The sequence below is a fragment of the Entelurus aequoreus genome, linkage group LG21 (assembly GCF_033978785.1).
Source record: "Entelurus aequoreus isolate RoL-2023_Sb linkage group LG21, RoL_Eaeq_v1.1, whole genome shotgun sequence".
NCBI classification, from domain to species: Eukaryota; Metazoa; Chordata; class Actinopteri; order Syngnathiformes; family Syngnathidae; genus Entelurus; species Entelurus aequoreus.
In genome coordinates this window covers 23,913,206-23,939,668 of record NC_084751.1, presented here as the reverse complement: position 1 = coordinate 23,939,668, position 26,463 = coordinate 23,913,206, and the positions used below count along the sequence as shown (strand labels likewise).

At 39.4% G+C, this 26,463-nt stretch overlaps 1 protein-coding gene across 1 annotated transcript in view; it reads left to right on the top strand.

Annotated features, from left to right (window-relative positions):
* Positions 1-17,380, top strand: part of LOC133638522 (guanine nucleotide-binding protein G(q) subunit alpha-like) — a 42,888-nt gene extending 25,508 nt beyond the window's left edge. The window contains exons 4-8 of the mRNA XM_062031215.1: positions 8,519-8,673; positions 13,183-13,311; positions 13,383-13,512; positions 14,868-15,021; positions 15,251-17,380. Of these exons, the coding sequence (XP_061887199.1) occupies positions 8,519-8,673; positions 13,183-13,311; positions 13,383-13,512; positions 14,868-15,021; positions 15,251-15,441 (759 nt within the window). The 3' untranslated portion in view covers positions 15,442-17,380. The remainder of the gene's footprint in view (positions 1-8,518; positions 8,674-13,182; positions 13,312-13,382; positions 13,513-14,867; positions 15,022-15,250) is intronic.
* Positions 17,381-26,463: the final 9,083 nt, after the last annotated feature.

Here is a 26,463-nt window from a genome sequence, read left to right as displayed (position 1 = left end):
ACGGAAAACATCTTAGAGCGAGTGAGTGAGAGAACAAGAGAGAGCGAGAGTGTCTTTGGTGCAAGTTCTGCACAATGTCTACAAATAACATTGTTATTGTTTTACCGGGGAGTATTTTATTACAAGCATGTCTTACTGAAGTGCACAGCAAAGACAGTATCTTTTCTTGTCAACTTGTTATCTGTCAAAGATTAACTTTGTTTTAACTCGTTAAGTCTTGCTTATTTAATTGCCATTTGGAGGAAAAAAAGCCTTTGATGACACTGCAGTCTTGACGGTAACCAAAGAAGAAGTAAATCTAAATACAATGCATAGTCAGAGCATTGATCCACTCAACTCAGCTCTTGTAGGAATGAAATAATGTGCTGCAAGGCTTTCATCACCCACCATGTATCATCATAGTCCACAATAAAGTGCTCGCAAACATCAGAATCAGAATCAGTATCAGAATCGTTTTATTGCCAATGTTTGAGAACGGGTTCACAAACTAGGAATTTTTCTTGGTGCAATCGTGCAACATAAAACACATATAACACATATTTGTCCACAAACAGGATCCTAGCGTAGGTTCCTGGGGAGTCCAGATGCTCCAGGATGAAGTGGAGGGCCAGGTTCACTGCATCATCCACAGACCTGTTGGCTCTGTAGGCGAACTGCAGTGGGTCCAGGAGGGGGGCGGTGATGTCCTTGAGGTGGGGCAGGACCAAGCGCTCAAAGGACTTCATGACCACAGATGCCAGCGCGACCGGCCTGTAGTCATTTAGTCCTGTGATCCGGGCTTTCTTGGGGACAGGGACAATGGTGGAGGTCTTAAAGCAGGACGGCACGCGGCATAGCTCCAGAGAGGTGTTAAAAATGTCAGAGAAGACAGGAGCCAGCTGGTCCGCACAGTGTCTGAGAGTGGAGGGGGAGACACCATCCGGCCCGGGGGCCTTCCGCGTATTCAGCTTCAAGAACTGTCGGCGTACATCCTCTTCTTTGATGGAGAGGGCCTTTACAGTCTTATGATGTTTTTGGAGTCCTGTGATGTCATTGGAGTCCTTTGAGTCCTTTAACTCCTTTAATTAAGTGCTGGCAGTGGTGGGGAGGGTGATGGTGGGGGGAGCATGGCTTTGATAAGCTGAAGGCCGTTCATGACGACAGTAATGTGTGTTGAGGCCCTGAGCGAGAGTCCGGTCATTCAGGGCCTGGGGGGGTTTGGGCTTATAGTTCGTAAGGGCCCTTAGACCTCTCCAAACTGCCACAGAATCATTGGAGCGGAACTGTTCCTGTAGACGGTTAGAGTACACAGATTTAGCTTTCTCCACTTCCCTGTTGAAGTGGTACTTTGCTTCTCTGTATGTACTTCGGTCCCTGCTTCTCCACGCAGCCTCCTTCTTCTTGCGCAGCTGTCGGAGCTTGCGCGTTGGAATGATGCGCGCCTCATTGAACTGTATGTATGAGGTCACAGTGTCCGTATACTCGTCCAGATTGTTCATGGCCGCTCCAATTGCCTCCCAGTCTGTCGTCTCCCAACAAGCACGCAACTCGTCCACAGACTCGGCGGTGAAACACTTAATGGTCCTCACAACAGGTTTAGCCAGTTTCAGTCTCTGTCTGTATGAAGGGATTAATTAAACATGATGCCCGTTCTTACAGCCAATGTATATTCAGAATAGTAGTACCTCTGTTTTATTATGATTCGGTTTCTAGGTAAAACTATTCACCAAATATGCCTTAGAGATGTCTCGATCAGGGTTGATATTTGCCTTTTTAACTGTTCCGTTCTCAGTGTTTACATGGTTTAGGATTGTACTCGCGAAAAATATTTAATCAAAATGGATGAACGCTCAGGGAGAAACAATTTCATTTCCTGGTTAGTCACATGCAGGAGTTGCATGACTTACCAGAACCAGGGTTAGTACGGGAGCTTAAAAACTTTAAAAATGCTTGAATTTTAATGTTTTCAACGTTTGAAAAATGCTTGAATTTTGGGTGAAGTGCTTGTAAATGCTTGTAAATGTTCATCATATTTCTCAGCAGTCTGACTCAATAGGCTAATTATAAAATGGAAAAAAATAAAATAAGTTTCCTTAAAAATTAAAGCTACACGCTTGATCTGTTGCCTGTGCACGTGCCCTTACATTAGGTTGTTGTCATGACAGAGCCGATCTGTGTCGCCCCCAAGAGGACAGTGGTGCATCGGTCCATCATGCCGGGAGGAAAATTAATGGCTAAGCATACTACATGCACACATTGAGCAGGACTACACAAGAAGTTAACGGCTAAAGCTTCTAAGTAAAGTAGGAGTGATCAATCCAGATGTCGATACTATCTATTCTATACCCAATAGGGTATCAGTGTATAAACGATACTAAAGTATAAAGTACGCTCAGCAAAGTTTGGATTCCAGACAGACAGGAAGACGTAATAATTCAGAAATGTCTTTAATTATCCAAGTGTAATCATCCAAAAAACAATGGCACTGGGTGGAGGAGCGCCACGAAAAAACAAAAACGAAACAAAGTACAAAATAAACTGGACGAAGGAAGGCGAGCAAAAAAAAACTAAGTAACAAATGAAACAGCAAAGAGAAAATAGTTGCTTGAGACTTGGCAGGAAGAAGGTTGGGGTGGTCTGGACTCATGGAGGAAATGAAATAAAGGACCAGCAGAGGACAGGTATGTGCAATCACTAAAGGTAGGGTGTGGTGATTAGTGACAGGTGTGAGCAAGCCTTCCCGCCTTCCTGGGCTGCCCTGACAACCAGAGAGAGAGAGAGGGGAATGTATGTGACAATCTTTTTCTTGTATGTGACAATCTTTTTCTTGTTCTTCTTATTATTGGAAAATAGTTTTTGGGTCGTTTTGTTGTATACAAACTCGGGGAGTAATGGTGTGTTGTAAAAAAAAATTGAATGAAGCGCGATTCTTATTTGTAATGATTCTTGATTGATTAAAAAAAACAAAAATCGATTTTTTCTTTTTTCTTTTAAAAACCTGTTCTGTCCAGCCACTGAGGCAAATCGTATTGTTGATGTAGATGTCCATACCGGCTGCACAGATTTACTTAACAAAAGAAAATCTCTTGTTGCTTTATTTGTATTTGACTTTATTAAATGTGTGGGTAGAATTTTATTAAACAAAACCAGTTTTCATTTAAGTAATACAGATTATTTTCAGGGTTGTTTTATCTATTTTATGGAGGAATGTAGTTAATCATAGAAGTGGCACCTATTGTTATAAAAAAAAAGTGTTTTAAATCAAGAATTGTTTTGAATCAAGAATCGAATCAAATTGTGTGGTACCCAAAGATTCACAGCCCTAGTGCGTTCCATCTACCTCGGAAGTTGGAAGTCGGAGCTGGGAATGACGTCACAGCCGAGGTATGAGCGTTCCTGTTAGGATGTGGGAAATCAAGATGGCCACATTGACCAAAACTGTGCTTGCACTTGCCCTATCTGAATATATACATTTCATGGAGAAAAATACTCTTCTTCTGCAACCTTCAAACAAGGTGGATGAAGAGGAAACAGACGCTATTGCTAGGGTACAAAACACATGAAAGCCTTGTGGTTAAAGTATCCGCCCTGAGATCGGTAGGTTGTGAGTTCAAACCCCGGCCGAGTCATACCAAAGACTATAAAAATGGGACCCATTACCTCCCTGCTTGGCACTCAGCATCAAGGGTTGGAATTGGGGGTTAAATCACCAAAAATTATTCCCAAGCGCGGCCACCGCTGCTGCTCACTGCTCCCCTCACCTCCCAGGGGGTGGAACAAGGGGATGGGTCAAATGCAGAGAGTGATTCCGCCACACCTAGTGTGTGTGTGTGTGACTATCAGTGGTACTTTAAAGGCCTACTGAAATGAATTTTTTTTATTTAAACGGGAATAGCAGATCCATTCTATGTGTCATACTTGATCATTTCGCGATATTGCCATATTTTTACTGAAAGGATTTAGTAGAGAAAATCGACGATAAAGTTCGCAACTTTTGCTCGCTGATAAAAAAAAACTTGCCCCTACCGGAAGTAGCTTGACGTCACAAGCGGTAGTGCTGCTCACAATTCCCCGTTGTTTACAATGGAGCGAGAGATATTAGGAGCGAGAAAGTGACGATTACCCCATTAATTTGAGCGAGGATGAAAGATTCGTGGATGAGGAACGTTAGAGTGACAGACTAGAATGCAGTTCAAGAGATATCTTTTTTCGCTCTGACCGTAACTTAGGTACAAGCTGGCTCATTGGAATCCACACTCTCTCATTTTTCTATTGTGGATCACGGATTTGTATTTCAAACCACCTCGGATACTATATCCTCTTGAAAATGACAGTCGAGAAGGCGAAATGGACTTTAACAGTGACTTTTATCTCCACGACAATACATCGACGAAGCTCTTAGCATGAGCTAACGTGATAGCATCTGTCTCAAATGCAGATAGAAACAAAATAAATAAATCCCTGACTGGAAAGACAGAAGATCAACAATACTACTATCAGGAGACACCGAACCAAACACTGGACATGTAAATACACGGTTAATGTGTATTCGATGCCTGTCGAAGCCTAGCAATGCTGTTGCTAATGACGCTAACTTAACAACGGGACCTCGTCAGAGCTATGATAAAAACATTAGCGCTCCACCTACGCCAGCCAGCCCTCCTCCGCTCATCAACACCCGTGCTCACCTGCGTTCCAGCGATCGACGATGCGGTCGGCGGCCCGGAGACGTAGGAAGTCAAGGTGAGTTCGCCGCTAGCTCGTCTTCTATCCAACAAAGTCCTCCTTGTTGTGTTGCTACAGCCAGCCGCATACACCGATCCCACCTACAACGTTCTTCTTTGCAGCCTCCATTGTTCATTAAACAAATTGCAAAAGATTCACCAACACAGATGTCCAGAATACTGTGGAATTTTGTCGAAGAAAACAGAGCTGTTTGTATTGTGTCCAAAAGGGTCCAAACACTTCCGTGGACCTCGCGACGTCACGCGCATACGCCATCCTCCAAAGGCGTTTTGAACCGGAAGTTCCCCGGGAAATTTAAAATTGCACTTCATAAGTTAACCCGGCCGTATTGGCATGTGTTGCAATGTTAAGATTTCATCATTGATATATAAACTATCAGACTGCATGGTCGGTAGTAGTGGGTTTCAGTAGGCCTTTAACTTTAACTTTTATTCACGCTTCAGTAACATTGCTATAAACATCCAACTCTACACTGTTTATAGCTGATTTACTCTGACAAAAAATAGTCAGAAGTGTTAATAACGGATATTACAGAAGCGTCTATTGTTGTTTACACTTAAAGCAACCATGTGTGCAGTGCAAGGTGCTTGGGTGGTGGGGGTGGGGATTGTGGTGTTTCAGTGGAAATTTCCGACTTAAACCTCGGAAATACCTTCCATTAGTCTCCGTATACAGGAATGCTTTGAATGATGATGATTTAAATGGGATCCAATAGTAGTTTTTGCTTTAGTCTAGTTATTGTGCTCTAACCACTCTTGTATGTAACATTTAAATACCACACATTTCTGAGTACATCATCTGATTTTCCATAATATTAGCAAATTCTAGATTTAGTAAGATAAGCTTGATAAAAATTTGCTTTTATGTTTACTTTAGTTACTTGCTATAACACATTTTCAGTTCTACAATTGCTTGTCAAAAGATCGGACCGGGACTCAAAACTGGTTTGGATATGAAGTCAAAAAATCGGATCGGAATTGGAGGCCAAACATTTTGATCGGGAAATCTCTAGTTTTAGTACGACTACCCAGACTGTTAAGATTATGAACTAATGATATGGCTATCGGTCCTTTTTTATCCAGCTGACCGTCGTAATTATGACACGCTGTCACAGTCATTTCAGGTGCCGCTGCTAAGCTTGAAAAAGGCATTTGATAATCAGCTTGCAATAATCACAAATAAGGAAGCAACACCACACAAAAGTTTGTAACAACAATATTTGAGTCATACCAAAGCACATTATCTACCGTCCTCTTAGCAATCCATTAATCCACAGGCCAATATTATTCCACTCAAAAAAGGGCAAAATTGAGGTAATATAATAATCCATAAAGTTGCTCTGAAGAAAGATGGCATCCGCTGACAGCTGTCTGACGTCACTCCATCGGGCCGCTTTTGTTTGGCATCAAAACACACCTTTCTCAAATGCATATCCCCCTAACATGCTAATTGATTGTACTGATGTATGTTATATTTTTGATATGATGTATCATGTAAAAAGTATGTGCTCTTTACATGAACGCCATACATAAATATTATTTCCAGCTAAGTGTGTAATTGTAATTAATAGAAACACAGTGATAGATCTGTGTGGTCTTTACAAGATGATGATTTATAACAACTGCATTGCACCTTGCACTGCACACATGGTTGACTTTTGTAAGACTTAAAAATCAGGTGTCAATAAAAGACTGATTTAGTACCAATGAATAAGGAATATTGATATTGGTATCGATAAACATCCCTATGTATACCTGATATTGTTTTTAAAGATACACTCTGATAAATTATGGAAAAATATGAAAAGTACTTAACGTTACTTTTATGCTAATTATTTGATTGATTATTTTTATGTTGATTAACATGTACAGTATACAGAAATTAAATAAATAACAACAAAAAAATGTGTGTCCCTCTGTCCTTAAGAATAAACAAAGATATTTTACAGGTTTATATACATTGAGCTTCGAATATTGCGACTTCACCACATAATGGATTTTGTTTTGATATAAAAAAAATGTTTTAAAGCATATTCTACAATTGTTTGGTCCTAAACTAACATGTTCAAGCATACAATGGCCTAATAAACAAACAAACAAAAAATTATACAGTATTATTGACCACTAAAGAAGATCAAACCAATCTGAGCGCTCAGTTCAGCCTCAAGCAGCTATCACTACAATGTTTGAAAATCATCATCGGCAGTCACTCGTAGTCGAGTATGACTGTCCTCAGAATGGATGGGCTCCCATTCGGGAGGACGCCTGCGCGTGACGTCTTTTAGCGTGGGGAGACTGATGCGCCTGCAGCCACCACACGGTTCTTGGCAGAGAGGGGCCTTGATCCAGTGGCATGGATCCATGACGACTGGAGACCACGCTCTGTTGCAGCTTTCATCCGCCTTCAGTGCCGTTGTGACATGCAGTGTCATCCTCCGCCACTTCCACCGTTGAGGTCTTTGAAATGCTATTTAACCCATAGCTGGGACCCTGACAACCCCGGGTCAGATTGGACCTTGGAGCAATGATGACTGAGGGGTAACTCCACCTTCCCCAAATAGTGTAACTGTGACTGACTGGAAGGTGTTATTTCATGTCTAGAGGCCTCTCATAATGTTGAAAAACATATTTTGAAGGTCGTAAACAGGTTTGTTATGCTGTAGATATGAAAATATTGTATTATTGTTTTATTATTACATATATGTATTGTTGCATTTGAACAATTGTATTGTTGATAAAAGATGGAAAATTATTGTTATTCATTATCAATAGTGACATTTCTATTGGTATATGTATTGCTCCATTTGTAGTGTAATAATGTTCATTGGCATTTCTGTATTATTTATTTCATTAACTGCTTCTTTGCTATCACTTTTACTATCATATTTGTACATATCGTATTTGCTGATGTTGCTCTATTGCTGTTGTTGTTTTTGTCCTTCTGTCTTATCCCCCTCTTGTCCCCACAATTTCCCCTTCTGTCTTCCTTTTTTTTCTCTATATCCCCTCCTGCTCCGGCCCGGCTGCACCAAATTATAATATAAATACATTTAATAAAGTCAAATACAAATAAGGCAACAAGAGAAGTATCCTACACTTCTCTTTTGTAAAGTAAATTTGTATATGGGCATCTACATCAACAATATGATTTGCCTGAGAAGCTGGACAGGACAAAAAAAAGAAGAAAATATTATATTTATAATTTAATGAATCCTACTTTGTGAAAATTATTTTCTCGTAGTCATGTCCAATGAACGATGATTAACGAAGGACGACTGTACATGCTGCTCAATCACTAATTAGTTCCAATTTAAAAAAGTAACATTTTTGCAATATTTACTATCATACCAGAGTAAAAAGAAGATGGTGAGACATGATGAAATCGTGTACTCATTGTAGTTCATTACAAATTGTGATACATATTGACTAACAATGGCTGGATTTTCAATGTATATTTCACTCTTTTACTTGTGTTATTGTTGATTCAATACCATTTTAGCCATATTGCTAAAACATTACATTGAGAAATGTGTGTATAGCTTTTGTTACTATGCTACCCACCACTACATTTAAATTTTCCTGAGGGAACTCTCCTGAAGGAATCAATAAAATACTATCTATCTATCTATTATAATATGTGTTTTCTTCATTTCTATGATCATTATCACATGTTTTACTCTTTACCAACTATGGTACCCTTTTGTAAAAGTCAAAGAAAAAGAAAAACAGACTCACAGAGGCTATTGTTCTTCTATTGATGTTTCCTTGTGTTTTGTTTCTGTTACTATGTTTAGGCCAACGCCAGTATTGTCAGCGAGGTTTATGTGGAGACGGTGACAACATTTACAAAACCATATGTGGACGCCATCAAGAGCCTGTGGGCCGATCCAGGGATTCAGGAATGTTACAATCGAAAGAGGGAATACCAGCTCTCGGACTCTGCCAAATAGTGAGTGTAAACAGACGGGTACCTGCTCAGACTTTGCAGAATACTTTCCATTGTTCCTCTGCCTGCCACATGGGGGTCTGTGTTTATGCTATGGAGAAGTTTACATGCTTGAATAAAAAGGGACACGTTCCTGATTAGGTTTTTTAAAAGATTCACGTTGACGCATCAGACTGACCTGAAATTGCTGTATTATGCATGCTAGGCCAGTAGTTGGCGATGTCACGAGGTAAAGAAACACTACACACATGCAAAAAAAATTAGGTTGACCTTCTGGCTACCAACATTTAAAACCCTTTGTTATGGCTGATGAATATTTGATTCAATATTGCTAAATAAAACAAACAAATATTTTGACCAACACAACGGTGTTGTAGTCAGTCATTTGTGTTTTGGTTATATTTGCACAGAGCTAGACTCACAACATACTTCCTATATAGTGGCAGGGGTGTTTTTTATTTACTTAACTGTAGAGAGGGCAAAGCATGGTGTGTTATTTTGTACATATGCATTTCCGTGATATTTGATAATATGCATTGCCATTTTTCCTATTTGTGTCAAAAAACGCACATTAAAAATAATAAAGTTGTAATATTACAATAACAAAACAATTTAGAAAAAATGTCAATATTTAAAGTTGAACTCATAATTGTAATACTAATGGAAAATTTACAAAAAATGTTTAAGAAAAAAATAAATTTATGATGTAATATAATATTAGAGGTAAGTCAATCTGAAGATGAAATGTAGTACATTGATAAGAAAAAAATTCAATTTAAAGGAATACTGGTGCTCCAGAATTATTTTACATTTACAAATACATTTTTAAAACTATTTTATTCCAGTAGACATTACAACTTTATTTTCATGAAATTGCCATTAAAAAGTTTAAAAATATATATTAGGATTTTATCCTTATTATATTTTTATCATTGTTAAATTACACCTATTTTCCCTTAATTTGCAACTTAACTCCCATACATACGATCCATTTTCCCCTCAAAACCTTATGACCATCCTTAACTTTTTTACCTTAAGATTATGATCTAATTTCATTTTTACAAAAATATTGGCAATACGTTATAGAAAATACACCCTATTAAGCATTAATATAGCATTAGTAAATACTGATGATTTATAATGCATATTTCCTAAATAATACTCATGCAGTTTATAAACAGTAAATACATGTTGTACTCATTACTATTTTAGTAAGCTAATTTATAAAAGCTTGGTGGTTGCATTTGTATACTTTATAAATCATTGATTCAGCATTTCTACATAATAACATTAGATTTAGGTATTGTCAATGGTTTGTTACATTATTTAGAAAGTGTATGTAAATCATACTTCTAATAATCTCTAGACATTTATACATGCACTTACACATACAGTATTCAGTGATCTACTAATTTATAAACTCCATACTAATGAGTATTAATGTTGGAAATATGCTTTGTGAATTCAGTATCAACTAATGCTTTATTAATGCTTAATAGTGTTAAGTAATTATAAACTATTACTAAAACATTTAATAGTACTTTTTCTTTTTTCAGTTTTTTTTGCAAACAATTATATACAATTCTAATAATATACTATTCAAGTGAAGCTCTTTAGAACTAAATATGGGACCAATTTTAGATAGTCAAAAACGACAGGATGGTAGGCAAGCATTGATTTGAGACACGGCATCTATCAGGATGGAGGAAATACACACATGCTATATTCTTAGGGTTTACATAGGAGTAAAAGGGCCCCTTTTTAATGTCAAAGAGTTATTGTACAAAAGTACACACAAGGTGTCTTAAAGGGGAACTGCACTTTTTTGGAATGTTGCCTATTGTTCACAATCATTATAAGAGACAACAACATATGTCTTTTTTTTTTTAAACGATTCTAAAGATGATAAATTGTCAGGCTGTGTAGGTGACGAACCCCAAGATGCAGAGAAGGCGGCAGGCATTGTGTGAGAAAACATGATTTAATTTAACACTATAGCAAAAAAACAAACAAAAGGGTACAAACAAAAGGCGCGCACAAGGCGGAGAACAAACTTGGCTATGAACTAAAATAGCACTAGTGATGGGTCCGGCAACACAGATGCATCGGCGCATGCGTCGAGCTCATAGAGCGATACCCTGTGTCGGTGCGCGTACCGCTTTTAGAAAGTCACGTGACCGATCATGAGCTGCTTTGGTCATGTGACCGTTACGCGAACTGTATCGCACTGACGCCTCCTCTGTGCCCTGTGAGCAACGTTCCCTCTAAGGTGCGCGCCTGCGCGATTGTGCACTGCTCAAGCGTCCTCTGCGCACACTGTGCGCCGCACAGCAAATATATGCCGCGCACCAAATCAAACCCATCTGAATTCTAAACAAAATAAACACATTTATTCTGTGTAATTTTGAAATGCAACTTTGAGTGACAGTGACAACAAGCGGCCCTAACGGTGTGTGTCAACAACACGCATACCACTAAGCCACTGGTGCGTTTATGGCCACACAAAAAGTCGGACAACTCAAACACCACACAAAGTTACACTATGACTCCTCAGTCATACGTGTGCTTATTTTTCTGTCATTTATTATTAACGTTAATTTATTGATATTAATCATGGAATGCTGTTACTAGAGAAAGTTACAGGAATGACGGCGTGGCGAAGTTGGTAGAGTAGCTGTGCCAGCAATCGGAGGGTTGCTGGTTACTGGGGTTCAATCCCCACCTTCTACCATCCTAGTCACGATACATGTTCACATTATTTATTGACTGTATCTAAAAAAGATAAAAATATATTTGTATTTAAATTGAGATATGAAATAATCCTAAATGAAATACAATGACTTGGTTTATATTATTGTATATACTAGGTCATAAAATCAGTGTCAGTTGAGTTGGTCCATGGGTTGCCAGTAGGGATTTTTAATGTCCAGCAGATGTCAGTATTTAGTGGCACAGTATCGACACAGTATCAATACAGTTTTGCAATGTGTCGAAACGCTTCATGACGCCTCATCAACCCATCACTAAATAGCACAAAGGCTAACTGTCGACAAGAAACAAAAACACTTACTGTGACACGAAGGAACTATGACATGAGCAGAGTGAACAAAAGTAGACAGAGCTACAACGACAAGTATTATGACAGGTAGTAGTGACAATAATCCAGCACTGATTGGAGAGGAAGGCAGGTTCAAATAGCAGCTGGCTGATTGACACCAGGTGTGGCCAGGTGCCAATCAGCCACAGCTGAGGGGAAAAAGCACTCAGGGAGACAATGAGGAAATAACCAAAATAAGAGTGCTGACAGGAACTAAAGACAGGAAACAAAGACAAATGCAGATGAAAAACTAAGACATAGCCAAACTGTCAGGGACAATCTGACATAAACGCTTGAAAGATGGAGGTAACGATAGTCACCGTTGTAACCTTCAAAGCTCTCTGAAACAACTTCAAAACCCTCCAGCAACATTTATATACACAGTGCAAGTCCATATATAATATAGTAACAAACATGTTCATAACAATATGTAAAATATTCAATATTTACCGTATTTTGATAATTTATTAATTTCTGGGACTAATTTATTCCACACATTGATTTCTGTTTCCATAGCAACATGTGTGTTCCTACTTCCGGAATCAAGCACAAGTGTGTTCTAATCATGGCAGACTTTGTAACAGATAACAAAGTCAACTATTTTTGGACAAATGAGGATTCACAACCTTATACGCTTGAACCTAAATATACTGCTGCTTATAGAAGTAAGCACGAAAGAAGAGTGAGACGTTGGAGTAGACGGAAGCTGGGATGAAAGCGATGTTGACGCTATTAATATGGAATTTGGAGCAAAGCTATTTTGACATAAATGGATTGCTTATCCAAAATCAACAGGAAATGTCCACGGCCAACTGGACCAGACGAACAACTCTCCATCGGGTGAATCACTTTAACACTCAGCACGCCATCCATGTTATTACAACTACAGTACATACACTGTCTGGCTAGCTGTGTACAAACAAAATATGAAATGTAGGCTAATACTTTACAGATACTTCATGTTTTTCTGTCAGTACAAATTGGTGTTGTATCACAGTGGTGTGCAATTCACACTCAAACGCGTTTTGTGTTGTTGTAGAAGCTAGCTTATCTCTTGCGTAGTTAGCTTTTACGGCTAATACCGAAGCACGCCGATGTGTTACTACAATAGAAAAAAGGTTACAGAACGTAAATGAAGTATTGTTGACGGGTTTTGAATGCATATTTAAAGGATTAATGTATTGCTCCCATTTGCTGCATTGCTAGCCACCTAGAACAAGCCAATTTTTAAATGTTAAAAAGAGAAAAAAAACAAAAAACATTTGTCTTCTTGTCTCTCATGATTGTGACTGATAGGCAAAATTTAAAAAAAAAGTGCAGTTCCCCTTTAACAGTCATTCAAAAAATCAGAACAAAACCTTTCATTTTTGGGACAAAAAGTTAAATGGAAATAATCCTCTTACGTATCTCAACAGCTATCTGAATGACTTGGACCGGATCGCCGAGGCTGCGTATTTGCCCTCTCAGCAGGACGTGCTGAGGGTCAGGGTGCCCACCACGGGTATAATCGAGTACCCCTTCGACCTGGAGAACATGGTGTTCCGGTGGGTATCACCCGTTGTGCTCCAGATCCTTCAAAGTCAAGGTTTTTGACACCCGGCCCCATGTTCCCTAGGATGGTGGATGTGGGTGGGCAGCGCTCCGAGAGGCGGAAGTGGATTCACTGTTTTGAAAAGGTGACCTCCATCATGTTCCTGGTGGCGCTGAGCGAGTATGATCAAGTCCTTGTGGAGTCCGCCCATGAGGTGAGAAGCGCTGAATAACGACCGATATTATTAACAATAAGGTTAGTAAAAATACGATTTGTAAAAAAGCTCTTTCAATTAGTTTAAGGCCATGTCCACAAGTGTAGTTTCAAAACTGTCTATGTCTGCACACAAACACATACACCTGCTGTCATGCAAATTTTGTCCAATCAGAAGCCTGAAAAAAGCAGCAATATCTGACTTGATGGCATTACACCTCCTATAATGTTTATTTTGATCGACTTTAGACGTACAATGACATGTACATTATCTTTAAAACCAGCCTGCACGTACACACAGAATCCTGGGAACATTATTAAAGAGCGAATGCACGCCTGTGCTGCTGAAACCCAACACTCAGATTTCTAACGTGTTCAGCAACATGGTGATGTATTACATGTGCTGTGAAGTGTACATTATTTCTAACATCAGCGCGCACTAACGAAATCATTTTGCATGTTTAAGTGCCTATACAAAGTGCACGGACGTGCGTGTACCGCTGCAAAACTCTTGTGGAATTATAAAGCATTTAATCATGGATATAGTGAAATGGTACATATGTAATGAAGTGTATATTGTCTTTAACATCAGTACACACTACAAGGAGGACGCTACATTATGTTTTTTTTTGTTGTTTGGTCGCGCCCAGCTCCATCTACAAAAATGGACGCAGTACACGTAAGTTAACTTTATGATTTTTCGTTAAACAAGGACTAAAAACATCAAATAATGTTGCACCTTTCTTATGACACACAGCAAAAAGTCTTGCTTGTCAAAGTTGTCCCATCAGGTGGAGGTTCGACAGCGATCATATCCAAAAACAGCTGACTGTCATTTGCGCCGGCGGGAGTGTCGTAAAACCCATTTTTATGTGTCTTTTTTATTAATGTTGAGTGAAAAGAGCAGCATGTTTACGTTCAAACATACATTAAGTTCTCTTATAATGTGTTTAAAGGCAGCAAGGCAGTGTTGTTGAGCTTGGAAATGACAGCGTACAACCGTGACGTCATCACAAGTCTCCGTTTGTGCCGTGTACAAGCATATGCTAAGCGAAGAGTTTTGCGTGTGGACAAGAGGCCTAAACGCAAAGATAAATATGCGTTTATTAAGTATCTGTGTTCGTGTGGACATGGCCTAAAAGTTGCTTGGTTGCAAGTCTGTCTTCACTCTTCCTCTGTGGCAGTGTGCTTAATTGATCTGCAGGGGGAGCTCTTTAGTCACTCTGCCAGGCCTGTTGTCATGACAAACAAATAGAATTTGCAGTTTTCCTAGCTGCATATTTGAGTTCACATCTCTAGTCACACCACTCAGGGGTTGTGTTATTAATTAATTTATTGTTTTTTCTGTCTTCTAAGAATCGGATGGAGGAGAGCATGGCTTTGTTCCGGACTATCATCACCTACGATTGGTTTGAAGAGTCCTCAGTCATCTTGTTTCTTAACAAGATTGATTTGCTGGAGGAGAAAATAATGCATTCACATTTGGTCGACTACTTTCCTGAATATAACGGTGAGAGGAAACTGTGTCCAGCAGAACGATATGTATTAGAAGCCCCCAGCTGTTTTGTGCATTGTGGTGGGCAAGTCATTATTTTCACTGAAGATTACAATGTTTCAGTAGATGAGAGCATTAAAGAGGCTATCCCTCTAAACCACCGCTCTAGCAGACCGAAGCAGAATTACAGACAAAAACCCAAAATGACGTTGACTGTAATTTTGTCCCTTCCTACCCAATGCAGGTCCCCAGCGGGACGTCAAAGCGGGCCAGGAGTTCATCTTGAACATGTTCGTCAACCTGCATCCGAACCGCAAAAAGCTCATTTACTACCACTTCACCTGCGCTACCGACACGGACAACATTCGCTTTGTCTTCCACGCTGTCAAAGACCACATCCTGCAGGGCAACCTGGAAGACTACAACCTGGTTTAAAGCCGCCGCTGGGAGTGCTGTAGTTGAACAAGCCTGACTAGAATACAAGATGGGGACTATAGTGTAGCGCGCATGTCACCGAATGACTGTACTACTGATGCATTTCATACTTTTGAAAGTAAGTCCTAGAGTGTCCTGACCACTAAACTGCTGCCTTCGTGACGAGTCGGTAATGACAATCACTCATAAGGCTTTCCTGCTTTTTTAAGGTAACTGAGTGACTTCACAAATGTAGATGGACTACTTTTTAGGTGTGCGCGACGCCTCTGAAAACTCTTGATTTTCTTCTAAGTGGAATTCCTCAAGCTTTTGTGCCTCTAAAGGGAAGCCAGTCGTAATCAACACTAATTGCACATTTACTTTGGAAGTCTTCACTGATTTGCACACTTGAGTAACATTGTGTAAGGATTTTGAAAGGCTTCACGCGAGTCAACGTTTTTGTTTTTTGTTTTTACTTGTGCACTGCGTAAAATCTTATGAAGGAGTATTACTGCCGCACTAAAAATTTAAACTATCTGAAATAGATTTACGTGACTAACCTTGTAAATTTAGCAGAAGGAAATAGTACTTTTTTCATCTAGAAAAAAAGTTGTGAAATTCGGAGAAAAAAGTCATATAGTTACAATATTAAAGTACAAATAATATGAGGCAAAAAGTTGTGATATAATTGGAAAAAATTGTAAGTTCTCATGAAAAAAAAAGTTGTAAATTTACACAGATAAAGTTGTCAAGTTTTGAGAACAAAATTGTAACGTTTGATAAAGTAACAACACATTATAACATAACGATGTTATAAGAATTACAGTAGTATTTCAGTAAGAGTGTTACGGTAATTTTGTAATTTTTCATACAAAATTGTTTTGTATTTACACAAATTAAGTTGAACATTTTCCTGAACAATCCTGTTTTGCTAAAAAATAGTACAATAAAAAAAAAAAATTTCTTTGTATAAAATTTCTGATTTTAAACTGGTAAACACTGTTCTAGAAATTAAGCCAAAATGTTACTGGGAAAAAAGCGGTACAATTTTAAGAAAAAAAAAAGTTGTGAAGTTACAACAAACATAAAGTTCTAAAAACAAATAAGTAATACAAGAAAAAGTTTTTTCGACAAAACATAAAAAGCTTACACATTAAGAATAAAACCACACATATAGGAGGATTTAAACAAAGGAAAACGTGTTACAAGTGTGTGACTGATGAACGGTAGGAACTTTTATTTTGTATTTTTTTTTGTGCAGCATTGTGAGTTATATTATTACAGCCCTATTCCTCTAAATTGCAAGCACATACTGTACGTGAAAGTGTATTTATTCCCACAATAATAACAATAGGACTTTTTACCCCTCAGTATAATTTCATTTTCTTTTCAGTGTTGCCGTGATAGTCCTTCATAAAATTCAAACAAAACATTTTTATGCATATGGACACATTTCAAAGGGAATCCTGCCACATTATAGCATTTCTCTTTTTTTTTTGCTAACATTTTTTGTGTTTGTGTCAAGCTGCAGTAATGGGTATTTTTTCTCTGTTAAAATCGTTTGCCAAATTGGCTGTAGAACTGGGCCATTACTTATCCCAACGTGCACTATTAATATCACACGGTACAGCGATTCCCTTGTTTTTTCAACACCCCCCCCACCCGTTTGGATGAGGTCAGCATCAGGAGGCTAAGTGCTGACGAGAGAAGTGTGGTGTTAAATAATCTCTCAGGCATTAAATTAGTACATTGAAGTGCTCTGAATGGGTTTGGACTAAATGAATACAAAGGTAATTAAGAGCTTATCAGCGACGCCACTGTTTACATGACCTCTGTCTTCTTATTAAAAATAATTACAGTTTAATTTATGGTGGAATTTCACTCCCTGCAGCTTTTGTTTTATGCAGTGTGTGTTTTTTGTATGTGATCATTTAATTAAATAAAAATGTTATTATTTTGGCATGGTTGTGCAGTTGTGTGCTGCTTGAGGTTAAGATTGATATTTTTTCATGTCGGCTAAGTTTTGGTCCACAGGAAGTGATACGGCTGCAGAACTCCTGTGGAGTCCGAGCCAACATAGGTGAGTTCAACAGTGCAAGTATTGACTCGCTTGACTCCCTTTGACTGACTCTGTTATTTTCTGTATTGCTTTTTAGTCGCTGTTCATGCAGTTATTGGTTGGTCTTTCACAAAATCCAAACGAAACTCTGGTGAGTCCAAATGGCAACAGTGGGGTCAAAACCAGGCAACATTTTTATTCATATCATGGCCTTCCAGAGATGCATTAGATATATGTCGCTGTTCAATGAAAACCTTGCATGTGTCCTCACAAAAATGCTAAAAATGTGGTGGCTCACATCACAAGTCATGAAGTAGATCGCTGCTTGGTCACAAATTTCTTTAACTACAATAAAAAGTGGTTTTGATGGCCGCTATCAAGAAGAAAGAGTTCCACAGCTATGAATCCAACAGAGGGTGCATTCTCACAAGTCAATTGAACATTTTCCAGCATGAAGACACTTTAACAAGACGTGATGTTGTGTAGTGGCACATTTTGTAAGTACCATAATACTTTATCCATCGATCGAGCTGTGCGCCTCGCTTCTCTGGACTTTGGAATTGCTTCCCTCGATCCTCGACCCCCACTTGGACATGGACCTTGACGCCTCTCTCTAACCCCCCGACCTCTCGCTCGTTCCGGACTTCCTTCTTGCCTCGCCCCACTGAACTTTTGGAGTATTCATCCAACACGCACTTACAACAAACCCTGGTAACACTCACATTGTTAATTCATCATTCTGCTTCACACACCTCCAGTAGCATACGCACTCCACTCCATCATCAAGCTCAAAATAAACCCGTTGAGCTTTATCCTGTCGTTGTGCACTGCAAAAACTGAAATCTAAGTAAGATTAAATATCTCAAATAAGGGTGATATTTGCTTATTTTCTGTCTGATAAGATAATTCTTCTCACTAAGCAGATTTTATTAGAGTGTTTTACTTGTTTTAAGGGTTTTGGTCCTAAATTATCTCAGTAAGATATTACAGCTTGTAGCTGAGATTTGATGACCTATATTGAGTAAAACATGCTTGAAACTATAATATCAACTGATGCAAAGCTGTGTCATCAACACTCACAAGTATAAAACTACTTTTTTAAAGTAATCATTTCTTACTTCAAGCATGAAAAAAAAAATCATGATGCCGAGCGCATATCATTATGTCAAGATAATGATTAGCATTTACCGTAATTTCCGGACTATAAGCCGCTACTTTTCCCCCTCGTTCTGGTCCCTGCGGCTTATACAAGGGTGCGGCTTATTTACGGCCTGTTCTTCTCCGACACCGACGAAGAGGATTTCGGTGGTTTTAGTACGCAGGAGGAAGACGATGACACAATGATTAAAGACTGACTTTTCATATACCGGTAGGCTGGTTATTTTGATAACGTACAGGTGAGCACTTTGTATTACTTTGCACCGTTGTATTATTTGTACTCTGCACGAATGCTGTTCGCCATGTCAAAGATGTGAAAGTTTGATTGAATGATTGAAAGATTTATTGTTAATAAATGGGACGCTTTGCGTTCCCAAACAGTCATCTCTGTCCCGACAATCCCCTCCGTGGTAGCAGGAACCCCTATATACTACGGTAATTACACATCAAAACCCTGCGGCTTATAGTCGGGTGCGGCTTATATATGGAGCAATCTGTATGTTCCCCTAAATTTAGCTGGTGCGGCTTATAGTCAGGTGCGGCTTATAGTCCGGAAATTACGGTACTTAATTTAAGAATATTTTTCAACATAATGAGCAAAAAGGTCAAAAAAAAAATTCTACCAAGAAAAGTGCACTTGTTATTAGTGAGAATATACTTATTTTAAGGTATTTTTGGGTTCATTGAGGTTAGCTAATTTTAATTGTTTTGGAAAGTCTTGACAAGCCAAGTTTTCTTGTTCTATTGGCAGGTAATTTTGCTTAGTTCAAATAAAATACCCCTAATTTTATTTTATTTGTTTCTTGTTTTTGAACACTGACTTTTTGCAGTGTGTCGTCTCCTTCCCCCGCCGAACGTAACACCTCTGCTGTATACTGTAAGTCAGGAGTCGCCAACCCGTCGATCGCAATCGACCAGTCGATCTTTGGGACCCTAGCAGTCGATCACAAAAATATTAGGGGAAAAAAAGTATTAATACTACATCAGTGACACCACCACACGGAGAATGACCAAAAGCTGTCATCAAGCATGCATTATAACCCCTGAACACGCCGCGCGTCTCTGTTCTCTTCAGCTTCTCATCCCTCGGATCTTTACAAAGCCGCGAAAACCCCGTGCGCGGCCGCACGCTACACCCGCTCGTCTAGTAAACGCGCATTTCATGATGTGCTCAAAAATCATAGAGCTGCAACAATGCTTGCAACAATGCATCTGACATTTTCTAGCATCCAACATGAAACAATTCTTCCCTCAACCACAAGTCCACAACCATCATCGCTCGCCTACGACGGGAAGAGGCAGTATAGTACCGAATATGATTCATTAGTATCGCGGTACTATACTAATACCGGTATACCGTACAACCCTAATTAGAATAGATTATAATTTTTACGCACTTTTCATTTAAATCAATATTAAAGTGCTACAGTAAAAAGCAATATTTACAGTACACCAACAAACATTTAGCTATTAAAAAAAGATACAAGACAAGAATCAAACTCTTCAGTGAGGCATAAGAAACCCCTTCCAGATGGTCTCACGTTGAACGTGACATTTACGCGTCCTGTGATTGGATAGTCATCGGGTTCGCTAGCGGATAAATTTGAGAACACATGTAGTTGATAGACAGTTGCGATAGCCAATCAGAACACAAGTTGTTGACAGTAGCCTATCTAAGTAGCCTGATGTTAACTAGGCTGACCATATTCTGAAATCCCAAAAAGAGGACACATATATGCGTGCCAAGGCGGGCAGCACGCCAAGGCCGAGACTAGGTGAAAATTTGCCAATGATACTCGAACTTGCTTCATAAATAATATATTTATTTAAATAAAGCATTTTTTCTCCTCTGTTGACAGCAGTGTTGGCGCTAGGAATTTTCAAAATGGGGTCCTAGGGACCCCATTAAGTCATAAAAATGGGGTGCCACAATACATTTTTGGGGTACCACTTTTTTGTAAGCGTTTTGAAAATAAATGACAAATGTATGCATTATCCGGTTATATCTCACATTCTATGTTGTGTTTTGGAAAAAGGTTGTCATAAACGTTACTTAATTCATTAAAAAAAATAATACAAAAGAAAACAAATGTGTATACATATGTAAATGTATTCAGTTATAAACATTCATTCACTTTCTTCTTTCCTTCATGGATCTGAACTTTACCGCTGCTGGTAGTTTTTTCTATGTTTTTATTGAATAAGTTGTAGGTGTATTTATTTCAGTATAAAAGTGTAAAAATTGTTTTGCTTCGGTCATGAAACGATGATAATGGTGTGCCAGGGCATACATACATTTTATATTTAACGCTTAAATCTCTGGAGTCTACATCAACTTCACATCTATTCCTCATTTCAAAATGTTTTAGTTTTTTATGTTGTGTTTTTTGTTTGTTTGTTTTCCGCCCTTTTTTGTCAAACAAAACTATGTTTTTTATGGCAAACACAAAATATGCAAAATCTTCCACCAAAAATATTTTTCTTAGTGGAATATTTGATGTGAAGTAATCAGGACCTTTGATAGGTCAATAATTCATAATAACATTGATTTTGGTTATTATTATGATGTTTTGAGCAATGAGAGTTTAAAAGAAAAAAAAACATTTTTGTTTTATTAGTCAACATTGCAACTGTTTCTAAATTACATTTCACCTGTAAGCTTTTTTATTTCACTTTTGTTATGTTTTTGTTTATTTTAATAGTATTTTTAGAATGTGCCGTGGGCCTTTAAAACATTAGCTGTGGGCCACAAATGGTAAAATAATAAAAATCTGCATCCTTTCTGATTTGAATGTGTTAAAAAGAAACAAAAAGTGCGTTAACGCCAACACTGGTTGACAGTAACAAAATAAGTCACACTTATATTCTGTAACATTCACATTTTGGAAAAAAAGTGCAGAGGTAGAAATATTCAAAATAACCTCTTGTATATAATATAAACATAAATAATGCCTCAAACGAAGTTAATTACATTTAAACAAAAAACAGCAGACGAGCTCTCGCCCTGCACAGCTGTTTTGTGCTTTGTAGTGTCGATATGGGCTTGTAGATCGTTGGCCCCTTTATTTGCCACAGATACATACGTTCCTGCTTTGCACACAGTGCATTCTGCTTCCCGTGTGTCACAGCCAGGACGAAAACACGAATACTTTTTCCGCAAATCATCCGTGAAGTTGCATTTACTTTTCGGCATTTCTTGTTTTCATGTCTGTCTCTCCACTCACTAGCTCTCTCGCTCTCTGTCTCTGCCCCTCCTTCATGAATGTTTCTGCGTGCGCACACCTTCACAGTTTGTTTTGTTTAACCCCTTCTGAACTCTGAAAGTACATTGAAAATACACGCAACCCTAACTCAAAATGCCGGACATTTGAGGCATTTAAGAAACCCCGCCCGGACACCCCCGCTAAAGAGGACATGTCCGGGGAAAAGAGGACGTATGGTCAGCCTATGTTAACAAGACTGTGATTGGATACTCACTTGTCATTCCAAAGTGAGTATCCATTCACAAGTTTCAATTTAGCAGGAAGCGGGAAGTGTTGCGCCGTAGCCAGACCGGGATAGCAGAGAAGGAGAACAAAACGTTGATTAGGTAGCAGATATACACTATATTGCCAAAAGTATTTGGCCACCTACCTTTACTCACATATGAACTTGAAGTGCCATCCCATAGAATTGTCCAAAATGTTTTGTCATCCTTGAGCATTCAAAGTTCCTTTCAGTGGAACTAAGGGGCCAAGCCCAACTCCTGAAAAACAAACTCACACCATAAGTCCTCCTCTACCAAATTTCACACTCGGCACAATGCAGTCCGAAATGTAGCGTTCTCCTGGCAACCTCCAAACCCAGACTTGTCTATCAGATTGCCAGATGGAAAAGCGTGACTTCACAGTCCACAGAAGGCTTCGCCACTGCTCTAGATTCCAGTGGCGACGTGCTTTACACCACTGCATCCCACGCGTTGCATTGGACTTGGTGATGTATGGCTTAGATACAGCTGCTCGGCCATGGAAACCCATTCCATGAAGCTCTCAGCGTACTGTACGTGGGCTAATTGGAAGGTCACATGACGTTTGGAGCTCTGTAGCAACTGACTTTTTCAGAAAGTCTTTGCACTATGCGCTTCAGCATCCGCTGACCCCTCTCTGTCAGTTTACGTGGCCTACCACTTTGTGGCTGACTTGCTGTTGTTCCCAAACTCTTCACTTTTCTTATAATAAAGTTGGCTTTGGAATATTTAGGAGCGAGGAAATTTCATGTCTGGATTTGTTGCACAGGTAGCATCCTATGATTTTATACACCGGGTCAAGTGATTAGGGCACTTGATTCTCATCATTTGGATGGGTGGCCTAATATTTTTGGCAATATAGTGTATATTTGCAAGGCCATTTTCAAGAAGGATATTTAAAGAGAAACTACATCTTGTGAGACGATGTCGGCCAACCCCGGAAGCTAGCTCAGCTGTTCTGACGATCAAATGGGGAAATGCCCGCCATTTTCACTCGAATAAGCCGACGACGAGGGGTACACGAATAGGTTCTATAAATTGTGAGTTCAAATATATTATTTTTTCACTTTTAATGTTTTTTGCAATTTTAATTATGACAGTACCACATCTTTTAATTGCTGATGCGTTTTAATTGATTTTTAAATATGCCAGAAAAAACCCAGTTGTACACTGTTGATGTGTTTCAATGCGCAGTAGGGCGTAAATGTGTTCCTGTATAGTATTTTTCCAGCAATGGTCATGTGGTGACATCAATTATGGTATTTAGAGAGGTAATTATTGAAATCGGACATCACTGAAGGCCTAGGTGGGAAACGCACGGCCCGCCACTGGATAATAATGATACCCGTGATAATTTTGGTCACAATAACCGTGATATGAAATTCTTATATCGTTACAGCCTTACTGTATTGTTACACGCATCATTACAATATGTCTTCTAAACCTGAAAGAAAGAGAAAACAAATGAAGACATTTTACTTTTGCAACAACAAGATAAGTTGTAAACCCCTTTGGCTTAATTTTCTGCGGTAAAAATACAACCAACTTGAAGGTCCGGCTCCAGGCTAATCATCAAGACATCTTCGCAACGGTAACTAGGCCTAAACTAATATTTATCCTAATTATGACTCATACAGCCAGTAGAGCGGGAGCAAGACTGCTTACTCAACCACTACTTTTTTAATATCCATAGGCAAGTTTGCCTGCCAATCTACAATAAAACTAGTTTGTTTCTTCATGTGACAATTTTAGTCATATTTTATTCAACATTTGAAAAAAAATGCTTAATTTCAGCTAAAATATTAACACACGATAAGGTTAGCGTGAAATGTACTTATTGAAATATTCATGGAATGCTGGTCTTGTTGTTTATTTAGTTTTCGAGATGCTCTGTAAAAATAAATAATTGATGAAAGTGCTTTCAAGACAACTTCAAAGATGTGTTGTCTGTTATGCTTTATATTTTAGTCAACAAAATTTACTCCAATTTCAGTCGACTAAAATGTTGAGGAATTAGACGACTAAAACTATATAATTTACATGACTAAAATATGACTAAAATACATTTTCATCAAAAGACTACAACTAAAACTAAATAAAAAAAACTGTTGTCAAAATGAACACTGGCTGGTGGTATGATAAAATAGAAACCTACTTGTTTGAGACAACTGGTAAGCAACAGTTGACTAAAATAGCGATCTTTTTGTATTTCTCTAATGATCCCTATAACCACAACTGTCATTTAAACAAATTAAACAGTTACTAACAACATTAAATAGCAGTGGAAATGCGTTATCTGTTTAATCCGGATCTCAAAATGTACTAGCGCTAACTTATTAGCATGTAGCATTCACCTTTTGGCCAGGATCTTCACCTCTCACTGGATCGGTTCGCAGCCGAGTGTGAAGCGACTGGGATGAGAATCAGCACCTCCAAGTCCGAGTCCATGGTTCTCGCCCAGAAAGGGGTGGAGTGCCGTCTCCGGGTTGGGGAGGAGACCCTTCCCCAAGTGGAGGAGTTCAAGTACTTCGGAGTCTTGTTCATGAGTGAGGGAAGAGTGGATCGTGAGATCGACAAGACTCCAAGGTACTCAAACTCCTCCACTTGGGGCAAGATCTCCTCCCCAACCCGGAGATGGCACTCCACCCTTTTCCAGGTGAGAACCATGGACTCAGACATGGAGGTGCTGATTCCCATCCCAGTTGCTCCACACTCGGCTGCAAACTAATCCAGTGCGAGCTGAAGATCCTGGCCAGACGAAGCCATCAGGACCACATCATCTGCAAAAAGCAGAGACCTAATCATGCAGCCACCAAACCGGATCCCCTCAACATCCTGACTGCGCCTAGAAACAAAGGAGTCACCCAAGGGAGCACTCTCCAGTAATCCCTCAAGGGAATCCAAAAAGGGTGGGTACTCTGACCTGCTGTTCAGTGCGTAACCACAAGCAACAGTCAGAACCCGTCCCCCCACCCAAAGGCGGAGGGAAGCTACCCTCTCGTCTACTGGGTTAAAGTCTAACGTGCAGGCTTTGAGCCTGGGGGAAACAAGTATTGCCACCCCAGCCCGTCGCCTCTCACTGCGTGCAACGCCAGAGTGGAAGAGAGTCCAGCCCCTCTCGAGAGAACTGATTCCAGAGACCTTGCTGTGCGTCGAAGTGAGTCCGACTATATCTAGCCGGAACTTCTCCACTTCGCGCACCAGCTCTGGCTCCTTCCCCCCCAGCGAGGTGAAGTTCCACGTCTCAAGAGTTAGCCTATGTAGCTGAGGATCGGACCTCCAAGTGCCCTGACTTCGACTGCCGCCCAGTTCACATTGCACCCGACATCTATGGCCCCTCCTATGAGTGGTGAGCTCATTGGAGGGGGGACCCATGTTGCCTATTCGGGCTGTGCACGGCCGGGCCCACATGGACAAAGATAAGACCTTCTGGAGGAAAGTTCTGTGGTCAGATGAAACAAAAAATGAACTGTTTGGCCACAATACCCAGCAATATGTTTGGCGGAGAAAAAAAGAGGCCTTTAATCCCAGGAACACCATTCCTACCTTAAAGCGTGGTGGTGGTGGTATTATGCCCTGGGCCTGCCTGTCTTGCTGCCAATGGAACTGGTGCTTTACAGAGAGTAAATGGGACAATGAAAAAGAAGGATTACCTCCAAATTCTTCAGGACAACCTAAAATCATCAGCCCGGAGGTTGGTCTTGGGCGCAGTTGGGTGTTCCAACAGGACAATGACCCCAAACATACATCAAAAGTGGTAAAGAAATGGGTAAATCAGGATACAATGAAAGTTTTAGAATGGCCTTCCCAAAGTCCTGACTTAAACATGTGGACAATGCTGAAGAAACAAGTCCATGTCAGAAAACCAACAAGTTTAGCTGAACTGCACCAATTTTGTCAAGAGGAGTGGTCAAAAATTCAACCAGAAACTTGCCAGAAGCTTGTGGATGGCTACCAAGAGCGCCTTATTGCAGTGAAACTTGCCAAGGGACATGTAACCAAATATTAACATTGCTGTATGTATACTTTTGACCCAGCAGATTTGGTCACATTTTCAGTAGACCCATAAAAAATTTATAAAAGAACCAAACTTCATGAATGTTTTTTGTGACCAACAAGTATGTGCTCCAATCACTCTATCACAAAAAAATAAGAGTTGTAGAAAGTATTGGAAACTCAAGACAGCCGTGACATTATGTTCTTTACAAGTGTATGTAAACTTTTGACCACGACTGTATATACATAGCAATATATGCACACCTTAGTGGCTTTGAGTCAGGATCATCTTAGACCGGGTTTTTTAGTTATAAGAATTATGTCT